This window comes from Diospyros lotus, chromosome 4 (genome assembly GCF_014633365.1).
Source record: "Diospyros lotus cultivar Yz01 chromosome 4, ASM1463336v1, whole genome shotgun sequence".
NCBI classification, from domain to species: domain Eukaryota; kingdom Viridiplantae; phylum Streptophyta; class Magnoliopsida; order Ericales; family Ebenaceae; genus Diospyros; species Diospyros lotus.
In genome coordinates this window covers 10,115,662-10,127,652 of record NC_068341.1, presented here as the reverse complement: position 1 = coordinate 10,127,652, position 11,991 = coordinate 10,115,662, and the positions used below count along the sequence as shown (strand labels likewise).

Genomic DNA, 11,991 nt, shown 5'->3' with positions numbered 1-11,991 from the left:
TTTGACAATGCTTTTGCCACCTATTAGGACTCGCTGCTACCAGAGCCTAGGGATGACATCTTGTTGAGCCACTCTCTCTCTCTCTCTCTCTCTCTCTCTCATGGTTGCTGCTTCAATAAATGATGAATTTGTGCTGTGAAATGTTGCATTCAAGTTACAACATTGATGGCTCCGAATGTGTAACCTTTTCTACTGAAAGTGAAGTTTGGAAAGTGGTGTTTTTTTAGTTATAAATTAATATGATATATGTTTCATTTTGATTATTAGTGTGCTACAGAGTTCCATAAATTTTCATTGTGTGTTATTTTCAATCAATTACCATTTCCGTCTTAGTATTTATGGTAATAATTGCTCCAATTTGATGATTATTGGTCTCGCAAGAAAATGATATTTATATTCAAAATAATGTGATATTGTATGACATTATGATATATGCAAATCTTTCATAACTCAAAAGAGCATAACATCAAATACAGTAGATTGTTTATACAAGATGGAGCAGTACTATTGTTTCAGCATATACGCTAACACAAAGAAACCAAAAACTATACAACAAAAGTTTATCGCAACCTAAACCTACTCTTTCTTCTCCTCCTCCTCTTGCTGTTTAAACAAAGGGAAAGCTAAGTGACCAGGACAGCAAGCGGCCTTCTATTCCAACGGAAGTCAGATATTGATCATCCAAGAAAGCCGGCCGTAACCTAATAAACCCTACTAGATCACGACTGTAACAAACTTTGCCAGTTTGGAGGATGGGAACCTCCAAACAGAGTTAACTTACAACTCTAGTGAAGAGGATGTGTGCACCATGTTGGGGCTGCAAGGTCAAATAATGAGATGGGGCATGAACATACAAGGGTGAAACAGAGAAGGAATACTGCTGGATTATCATAGCTAGAACAATTTTTGCTTCCACCATGGCTAAGTTTTGGCCAACACAAATTCTGGAACCTAAACCGAAGGGGAAGAACGAGGCCAGATGCCTCCTTCCAGTTTCGATGAATCTGAGAGGGTTGAACTCATCAGCATCAGCTCCCCATATCCCAGTATCGTGGTGAACTGCAGCCATGGCAAGGTAGAGCTGGACTCCAGCAGGAAGGTCGATTCCCCCTAGGTTCACGTTTTTCGTTGCTTGCCTCATCAACATCACTGCTGGAGGGTAAAGTCTCATTGTTTCGTTCAGAATTAAGTTCACCTGCCAAAATCATGTGCATTGGAATGACAAAAAAAAAAAAAAAAAAAAGTGTAAATAGAAGGAAAGCAACACATATGGAATGCATTTGGCATCTAAATCTCGAACCCTAAACCTTTCCCTTGATGGTGTGGCCTTGGCTTTTAAATTGAGTCAGGAGTTTAGAAACATGAAAAACTCCTGAGCAAATAAATGATCATGCATGGGAATGAATTTTTAACTTAAAAGCATAAGGCCTAGTATAGAGGGGCTGCAAATGCTGAACGCTATCCCTACAAATGCTCAACACTTCTTAATCAGACTATAGTTTAATTTAGAAATAGTTTTAATTAGACTTACAATCTTGAAGTCAGTCAAATTCTCTGCAGTTGGGAGCTTATTATCCCAACAAATGCTGAACACTTCTTCACGGGCCTTGCTTTGCCATTCTTGATGGAATGCTAGAAGGATAAGTGCCCAAGTCAAAAGATTAGCAGTAGTTTCCTTTCCAGCAAAGTAGAATGTCATGCATTCATCTATGATTTCATCCAATCCCAATATCTCTTCCTCTCCATCCTGATTCTTATGAGGAGTCAACAACAAAGCAAGTAGATTTTTTGAATTTTCTCTTGTTTTGCCATTTATCCCAATTAGCTTCCTTATTGATTCTCGAGTTTCCTTCTCCAACTCCCACCTGATTCTGTTCTTTTTAGTTGGCAAAAACCTGCATATAATGTGTCCATGAGTATTCAAAGACAAATGAAATCTTGGCCAAACCAAGTTATATGCGACCTCAAATACGGGACCGGGGGGGGGGGGGGGGGGGGGGGGGGGGATTTTTTTTGTTAAAAGTTTTAATTAGGTTCAATTTTTTGTATATTTTAGTCCCATCCAAAAATTTTATCAAACTGTAATAAAAACCACAGCATCTCCTCAAGCATGTCCAACAAAAAGATGCTTTTTGAAGCTACTTGTCCAACCTACGGATACATTTAGAATGTTGCATGTGCTAGATATGTCCAATAAAAAGGAACAAAAATGAAAAACAAAGAGGTCATTTCGCATGTCCAATGTGTACACTACCACTTGACGCAGCATGTAGCGTGTGTGTAAAGAAAACACACAAAGAAACTATTGAAACAATAAGTTTCAAGTACTCTTGAGAGAACAAACTTCAACGACCAAAGCTAGACTCTCAACTAGACGCAAGAACCGAAACTACTTGCTGGAAAAAATCGAACTGGCTTGCTGGAATTTATTGAATAATAAAACTGATTACAACCTCTAGTTTCTAAGTATATTTATAGAGTTTGGCTAATCCATTTAATATTTATAAATAAAATCCAACTAGAATCCTAATAGAAGTAAAACCCTAATAAACATGAAATATAATTAACATCCTAAAACATATGAAGTATTAAAATCCTAAAAACTTATGAAGTTTCGAACCTATGGAATTCCCCCCCCCCCCCCCCAAGACTGTTCTGCTACTGTTCCGCTATTGTTTGGGCTGTTCTGGACTGCCCAGTTTTGCTCGGGTCGGCCTTGGTCTGGATCTTCAAACAGGAACAGTAACTGCATCACATACTCAACGAGAATCTATATTGATATTTATTGAAACCATGCATGTCAGTGAAAATGCAAGTACTTTTACTCCCTAACTTGCAGATAAACTGCAGGATCCATTTGATCCACATGAAATCAGTTAAATGTTGAACTGATAGAGCTAGACCTACTAAAAGATTATCTACTATAAGATCATACACTTTTTATTAATTCTTGGCATCAGCTTTTAGGCTAAAATCTTATAAGTTGAAGCATCAAGAGAATGTTGGATCCAAAAAGTTGATAATAAGCAAAAGTTGACAACAAACAACTAAAGCTAATAGTTACCTGAATCCGGGAATGTAGACAGCCCTGATAGCTTCTAAGGCCAGACTTGCTTGGCGTTCTTGTAATTCAAAAATGCACTTCCCCTCTTCGAAACTGCTACCAAAAGCTGTCCGAGATATGATGTCTGCAGACAGGTTGTGAAATTCTTTGTGCACTTCCAACTCGAATTCATCCCTCCCTCCTCTTTCTTCCTCCCATTTTTGCAGCATCTTTATGGTACTAGCCACTATTTCTGGCACCCATCCCTGTCATATAGATGAAGTATATTAAGAACAGAGCTTTGAGAATTCTGTTGATTTGGATTTAAATAAAAAAAGGTATGGTGGATTTGCACATATCATTTAGCTAAGGTACATCAAAAAGAACACCATGAAGGGTTGGTTAAAGAGTTTTTTATCAATGAAATTAATCACCATCGTGTCATTTTAGTAGAGGAGTTTTCATGTGAGTTTATGATAAAAATGTTCTGCCAAGCTTGCCAATGGAGGGGGAGAGTTTCAATTTTCATCTTTCCTATATGCTCTTAGATCTGTGTTTTTTTTTTCCTTATTTTTTCAAGTAATACTATGCAAACAAAACAGTGATATGTTTGGATTGAAATTGGCTTCAAGATTGAAATTGAAGATCTCTATTCAATCAATCAATGAACTAGGATGTCAAAACAAATATGTATCCAAATAAACTTCTGTCATTAAAATTTATTTTTCAAAGCACATAAGAATATAGTCTTATTCACACTCATGAATATGGGGTTGGCACCATTTTATCTTTTTGGTTTTATTTCAAATAATGTGTCAGATTTTCATTGTATGCATTGAATGGAGATCCAGCATCATAAGCATGGAACAGAGAAGATCCTAATCAGATATTTCATTTACAATCAAAATACTCACTGTGTAAATTAGCCCCACACACAAAAAAAAAAAAAAACTCACTATGTAGACATGTAATTATAAAATGTCAATGTTACATTATTCTAATAATTATTTCCTTGTGGAAAAGTTATTTAAGAATAGGCCATTTCCTTGCTTCTTTTTCTTATCAAGTTCAACTCTAAAAGGCTAAGGGCCCTATGTCTTAGTTATTGCAATAGACACAAATAATCCCCAACTCAAAGAGCCCCTAAAAGCATATTCAGGCCCACCAGAAACTCATATATTACCAACTGCAAGACTGTCACAGTCTCACCTAGATAATCACAATTGAGAAAAGCCGATCCTAATTATCTCCATTAACACTTCATATATATTTGTCAGATCTCTCCTTTCAAGACTCAACCAAACCAAAAAAGAACAAAAACAAACACAGAAAAAGGAGACACTTTTGGGTCTTAAAATCACGACTTTCTGCCAATGAGAATTAGCAGAAAAAGGGTCCAAAATCAAGTAACACAATTCAAACATCAGCTCAGGTCAAGTACTATCTGGTAAGAAAATTACATATCATGAACCTCAAACCAGCTTCTCATATGTCATAAACCAATTTATAGTTGATACATACCCCTCAAACTGTCCATTTAGATGGCATACACGATAAGAACCAAGAACCGTCATCATCCATTACGCTTACCCCACAACCCACACCACAAGTTATCATTAGAAAGGAAAATTATATATAATTTTCACCAAAATAATTACCCCACACCACATTGACCACAATATATTACAAAATTATTATACAAAAATATCACAAACCAATGACATTAGGTTGCATTGGGATAGAGGGATTTCAAATTATATCGTTTGAAATGTGTAATTTTAAATACTTGTCTTTCAAATTTTGTTCATTAGAAATAACACCCCTTTTGCAACGTATTTCAAATTCTTCTATTGTTGGGGTCGAACAGGAAGTTAAGAGTAAAAAAATTGTGAGTTTTTTTTGGGTAAGTGTGTATGTGTAAGATTACCCATCAGAAATGGTATGGCTGTAGAAGCAGAAACTTTAGACATAGTTCCCGAGCAGTATGACTGTCTCGTTAATATTCTCATTGTGTGTGGATTTTTCATACAAGAATTTCATATGAACATAATATTTTCATTAGAAAAAACATTAAGTTAGATATATGTACAGAGAGAGAGAGAGAGGGGGGGGGGGCAACCTTGACTCGCTCCATGTTGAAGGCCTGGTGTATGATCCGTCGGTGGACAGCCCACTTCTCACCGGTCAACGAAACAAGTCCTCGTCCTAAGAGCAGCACGGTCAAAGGGTTGGATTCAATCCTCCCGAAGCAGCCACTCGTGTTCAGCAACACCTCCTTGATCATCTCTGGCTCGGCCACGGCTAGCCGAGGCTTGGGCCCGAACCAGTACAGAAACGTCTTCCCGTAGGCCTTTGACCAGTTGTCGTAGTGCGGAATCACCCGTGCGACTATGTCGTGGGTAAGAGACATGGGAGTTGATTCGGCCACGGCGATCATCCGCCGTCTGATCTCCGCCGAGTTCCCGAGGATCGGACGGTAGCCGGGTCCGTCCACGCCTTGCTTCCTGAAGTGCCGCTGGATCCTCAGGGGGACCCATATGATTGCGTGTATGAACTTTAAGAGGAGAGCAGTGACTGGTAAGAGAAGCAGGAAGATCGTCACAAGTAGAAGATTCATGGTTGAAGATAAGGTGTTGGTGTTTGTGTCTGAAAGAGATAAAGGGGGGGGGGGGCGGTTTGGCGATCAGAATCCACGGGGCGTTGAAAATTGCATCACATGCTGATGCTATGGTCTGCTTCACTAAATTATACACGTAAATGCTTCATAAACACACTAACACACACAAATTATGGGAGTTATTAATTTTTAGTTTTTATTCTTTAATAGACAAAATAAATATTAACATATTGTTCGATAATATTATTAATTTTTCAAATTTAAAAAAAGTAAAATCACCAAACATGGTCTCTGGTAAAATAAAAGATTTGTTTTCCTGGGTTGTTATTGAATTATTATACGTATAATTTATATTATATATTTTTTGAATAAAAAATTTAGACTTGTGTCAAGGGATTATTATGTATATAAAATGAGCCTCGTCTAATTTTTAACTTGTCCATAAAATTAGGTACTAGCTAGGTTTTATATCATTATTATTATTATTATTAATTTGATATTTTAATACTTATACCATAAATAAACAAACATCATTTAAATTATCATAAATAACTTATGACTCATAATTAGTAACATCGTAAGAACTTTGATTTCATGACGCACGTGCATAGCAAATGCACACTCAAGTCTTGTGTGAAGCACGACACACTTGTATTATTGGTGGTTAATTTGTTTTTATGGTTTGGAAACTTCAACCAAGTTACCATCTACTGTACTGAGCGTTGCATCACTATTGAAGTAATGATTTTTTTTATATATATATATATTATTTTTATTTCATAAATTCTAATATCAAAATCAAACTCAAGGCTGGTCATTTTAAGGAAGCACATAAAAGTTTCATAAGAGAAATTCCATCCTCAATGCCAACTCTTGCATTGAAACATTAAACGCGAGGCTTGTCATTTTAGATGAGTCACTAAATTTAATTAAGTATTGAACTTATATTTGTGTGACAGTTGCACTCACTATACTAACCAAAAAAAAATATAATTATATCAATTACTAAATTCACGCGGTCTCTTTGTTACAAGTATATATGTGTGTGTGTGTATATATGTATTAAAACTAAATAACGGAGCCTCAATATTTTCCGTAAGCATGAATTGGAAAGAAATGTTTATCTCTAAAAAAAGATGCGGCAATATATATGAATATGAATTGGTCCATAAAGCACGCACACGACTTTTCACACACACACACACACACACACGCATTTGGTTAATTATTACAGAATCCCACCCTCACGCCTTTTATCTTTTCACACAAACTCCCAATAGTACTAATAATAATAATAATGATGATAATAATCCTTCCGGCCCCTTCCCCTTAACCACCATTTTCAGTTTCAGCCTCAAAATTCATCAAAAACATAAGTTCCCCCACACTGTCGCTGACCTTCCCAATTAAACTAATTATGTCGTGCTAAAAAAGGTGGACGTCGGTCTGCTGCCTCCTCAGACCTGTCCACATCTACTTACTATTAATAATTGCCCAACAGCCCAAGTTTGAAACCTGTTCTCAACGAGAGCACGGGGTTGAACTTCAACCGGGTCCATCTATCATTATTACCATTTCTTACAAAACGACGCCCTCTACGAAATTACCCTCTGCCTATGCCAAAGAAAGGAAATATACATACCCAGGCTTTCCATATACAACTAAAATAGAGTGAGCAAGAATTAAAACTCTCCCCCTCTCTCTCTCTCTCTCTCTCTCTCTACACTTCTGACCTGAAAGAAGCAACATCAAAATCTCTAAAATTATTAAGTAGGATCATCACAGAAATGCTTTAATATCCTAATGATTTTGTACACGCCCCCGTTCTATTTAAGGCCACCACGCTCGGGGGTGTCACGGCGTTTATGCCTTTCCTTTTCTTTTCTTTGTAGTTCTTCCATAATTGGAGATGACATTGATCCGGACTCCCCATCTACTAGCTGGGTCCATGCCAGAAATACCCAATAGGTCTGAATCAGCTTTTACCCCCCCCCCCCCCCCCCCCCCCCCCCCCGGCGGGTGACGTGGAACAGAGATGGATGCCGGATGCCACGCCCCATCCATATATCCCTGCATTTAATCAACCTGACACGCTACCAATCCTTTTAAAAGTCTTCCAGAGGGGTTGAACTTGCATTGCAGCCCCCAGGTCCCACGTTCGAGCTGTGCCCCAATTACGTGAGAGATACTCACATAGCTGGTTCGCATCGCAGTGTGAAAAGGGGACAGGCACATTCATCATTGTTTCTTAAGGGAAAGCCGGGGGTTAGGTATACAATGACTCCTCACTTCTGTGGGAGCAACTGCGCTAACATGCACAATATTGCACTTTATGAAGGGTCATACACGGCCAAACGAAATCGGTATGGAATAGGGACAAATGGACAAGTGTTCCCTCAATTAAAACCACCTATTAGGATAAGAAATTTAAAAAGACATCCTAATTGACAAAAGGATAAACCAATTACCTACATTATGAATTTATATATAGTTATATATATATTTTATATATGAAGGCAAATATATATATATAGTAAATTAATAAAACAAAACAAATCTAATCTCTCCAACTCAAAAACCAAGGGAGAGATGAAGGGCAGTTTTTAATGGGTTTGCTAGAGCTGACAAGACTTCCTCTCAGGTTATCCTTTCCAAGGGTCTTCGGACGAATTTACTCCTCCAAATGAGGCCATGGATGTAAGCAATGCCGAGAAGCCAGCGGTGGAGGCTCCACCAGCAGCGCCTATCCCCAGCCCAAGCAGATCCAGTGTGGCTGGCTTGTTCCCATACAGCGAGGATGGTCCCATCATCATGTCAGGCAAACCAGAGGACCCATTCGGGGCAAGACCAAGTCCCAGATCAGCTGCCACCGAGTTGCTCTCCCGCTGGACATGGCCATGGTTGTTCCTCCATTGTGCAGCAGGAGCAGCCGGGTTGGTGGAGCCACCACCAGTTGGAGTGGTGTTTTGGTTGTCAGCCGAAGAGGGCAGTTCCAAGCCGAGGCATCGAAGGAACGACGAGCTGGATCTGGTTGCACCAATTTGGGCGGCTTTCTGGAGCAATGCGGTGGCAGAGAGAGCAGGCTGTTGAGACTGAGCATAGTGGGGGGAGTTGTCTAGCCTGGCGGCTGCAAACAGGGAGGGGGAGCTATTAGACAGATAGAGCGACGAGGATAGAGAGAGGGACACCGGCTCCGCCATGTGATGTTCTGGACCAGCCATGGTACAGAGCATGTCGGAGAACGAAGATGGCGATTGGGATGATTGCGAGTTCCCGACAGGCGCCGAAGAAGATGCAAATATACTCGCGAACACGCCGCTCTTGGCCTTGGCTCCACTGCCGCTGGAGGAGGAAGAGCCACTGGCAGCTGTAGTGGCCAACCCTGCCGCCGCCGCTGCCGCTGGATTATTGGGAGTTTCCGAGGCCGGTTGTAGCTGTACTAGCGCCGCCGGATTAACAGGTGCCTCTGTCACAAGAAACAAATATCAAGGGGAAATAATGTGATGAGATCTCAAGACAAGCAAAGCCCTTCTTTAAGACAAAGTTCGAACTTTTCTGTCTTCTTTTTAACTCCTTTTCAACTTTTGAGCTTTTCTTATCGTTAATATATTTTTAATAATAGAGTTGTACAAGAGACGACGATCCATCTCTCGGAATCAGTTCTTCCACATATTTAACCTCATCCCCACTTGAAATGAAGCAACAAGCCAAGATCACATGAAATTGATGCGAGCAAAAATTTCTCACAAAATGAAAGAAAGAAATGATCTGGTTTCGTTCCACGCGTTCCTCGTTTTGGTTTCTACAATGTGAACAGCACATTCCAAGATTAGTTTACCTGAGCTTTGAATAGACCGAACCGGAGAGAGAACGCCGGTGGATGGAGTAACCGGAGGCGGCGACGGGCTAGAAGTTGACGACGCAACATTCTGAACCTTCAGAGCCTCCTCTGGATCAGAGACGGGTAGCGTTTGAGATCTGGCACTCTCCTGCGCCAAGGCATCGCAGAAGGCCCTATGAGTGATGAAGCTATCCCTCCTTTAACATCATCAAACACAAGCGAACGTCAGCATAGAAAAATTTACAGGATAGAACTAGTTTATCTTTTCCTTAATTTTCTAAGCAACCAAGCAGCAGGAAAATAGAAGAGATAAATCCCGAACCTGGAAAACAAAGTCCCGCAATCGCATCTGTACTCTCGGGTGCCACAGATCTTCATATGCGCCTTCCAATCGGACTGGACGGCGTACTTCTTCGAGCATCGCTCGCACTTGAACTTCTTCTCGCCGTGTTTTCGGCAGAAATGCTTCTTTATGCCGGTGAGATCACCGAGGGCTCTCCGGGGATCGTTGTGGACGCAGGTTGGCTCAGGACAAACATAGACTCGCTTCCGGACCTCCTTGCTCGTCCGCTGCCGCAGCTTCCACGGCAAGTTATGTCCCCGGCGGTGAAGTTGCAGATTCTGGTCTCGCTGAAAGCCTTTGTTGCAGATCTCGCACACAAATCGATTCGTTGCCAGCAGAGTTTTCGGCGACAGAGCAATCACCTCCGCATCCGGATCTGGAACATCGCATTTGATCAAAAGCACGTAATTGATATATCTGAGTTGGGGAATTTTTACACTTACCAGGCATTCCAGGGAGATTTCGCTTCTTCTTCGGTGCAGGCTCTGGAGGCGGTGTCATTTGATTGCCGGACGAAGATGCACTAGGTTCACCAGAAGCTGTAGAACCCGCCACCGGCGATGATTTCTCGCACTCCTCCATGATGATATCCACTTCAAATCAAACCCTAGCTGTCCTTCAAACTCCAATCCACTCGCAGGGGTAAAAACTTCACCGGCTTTTTAATTCAGCTCCACACGTTTTCCAATCAGCTCTCGCGAAGAATCAAGAACCTCGCCCTTGCTTCCTACGCTGCTAAAAGGGGATGAATCTCACCAGAAACCCCCAAGCACAAACCAGAACTCTACTCCCCTAATCGACCGATACTGTTACGTTTTACACACAGCTGTCCAAATTTTGCAGCCGGAAAATAACAATTTCCTCGATAAAATGACAGAAACCTGGTCCGCAGTCCACACCGCGGCTTCTGTTGATTAAATAGGAATTACCAGAACGCCGTTCGATTCAGCGCGGAGCGAAGCTTCGCGACCGGATCACCGGGGTCTTATACGGCGGCGGTTTCATCTAGAGAGAGAGAGAGAGAGAGGGGGGGGGGGGGTGTTCCAATGCGGCGAAAAACGGTATTAAAAAAATGTTAACCGGCGGCACCTAAGCATCGTTTGACATTTAAGCCATGCAAGTAACCACGGTTAGAGAACCACAAAGGATCGCGATTGACAGACCGCCTAGTACGAGCAAGATCGGGCCGTCCACGTGTCGAGGAGGCTATAGGCGCCACTTGGCGTAGGAAGACGGACGAAGCGGTAGCCAGGAGGAAAGGACGGCGTTGCCCTTCGGCACGAGGGAAGTGAAGTGCAAGTGCGTACATATGTTGCTTTCACACACGCTGTCATAATGGGGCACGTTGTTCCGGAGGAATCACGGAAATGCCACTGAGGGGATAAGGACGATAAAAGGGTGAAATAGACAAAATAGTATTTTGTCGGCAGGCAGACTGTTAGAATGGGGCACGTAGTTCGGGGGAATCACGGAATTGCCACTGAGGGATCAAATGGACAAAATAGTATTTTGTCGGCAAGCAGAGGGGGATTTGTCAGGTCTGGATTGGAGGTGGGATTTTGGAACCAGCTGTTCTACAAATTTGTCAATTTCCGAGTCAAAGAACAGTAATACCTTGGTGTCAAAGAAAGGTTGGTGAACTCTAATTTTGGAAACCAACATTGAATGGCAATTTTATAATTTAGCCCATGGACGTCACTCAAAGTCTTATCTATTATTTTCCTCTCACTCTCAGTTGTCTTGTTAAATCTCCTAATCAGGCAGGCAGGCAGTGCACCATGTTTTCCATATACATCTTAATAAAAATTTGTACTGAAGATATATAATATATAGATTATTTCAAATAAAAGTGTCGTGTGTGCTCCTCAAAAGAGGAAAAAAAATGCAACTAATAATATGTTTGAAGTTTGATAAAACACAAGTATCATTGAGTTTTTATTATTATATTATAATAATATATCTATATCGTTAATTTTTTATAACTAAATATTTTAAAATAATCAAAATACACTTATTCTTTATAAATCTTTTCTTTCTCAATTTTATTCTTGACGAACAATTACCAACAAAAGCTCAAAAACAACGGCAACCATAATATCTCTCTTTCTCCCCCATCTCATTCATTTTCTCTCATTTTTTTTTGGCAA

At 40.6% G+C, this 11,991-nt stretch overlaps 2 protein-coding genes across 2 annotated transcripts; both read right to left on the bottom strand.

Moving 5' to 3' along the window:
* Positions 1-461: 461 nt before the first annotated feature.
* LOC127798936 (cytochrome P450 734A1) lies at positions 462-5,731 on the bottom strand. The gene is made up of 4 exons (XM_052332590.1): positions 5,163-5,731; positions 3,065-3,309; positions 1,532-1,895; positions 462-1,195 (listed from the first exon to the last, which is right to left on the bottom strand). The coding sequence occupies exons 1-4, from the start codon at positions 5,658-5,660 to the stop codon at positions 773-775; spliced, it is 1,530 nt and encodes a 509-aa protein (XP_052188550.1). The 5' UTR covers positions 5,661-5,731; the 3' UTR covers positions 462-772.
* A 2,385-nt stretch (positions 5,732-8,116) lies between these two features.
* Positions 8,117-10,899, bottom strand: LOC127800458 (zinc finger protein GAI-ASSOCIATED FACTOR 1-like). Its single transcript, XM_052335076.1, has 4 exons — positions 10,288-10,899; positions 9,824-10,220; positions 9,499-9,698; positions 8,117-9,126 (listed from the first exon to the last, which is right to left on the bottom strand). Exons 1-4 carry the CDS (start codon positions 10,424-10,426, stop codon positions 8,303-8,305), a joined length of 1,560 nt encoding a protein of 519 aa, XP_052191036.1. The 5' UTR covers positions 10,427-10,899; the 3' UTR covers positions 8,117-8,302.
* Positions 10,900-11,991: the final 1,092 nt, after the last annotated feature.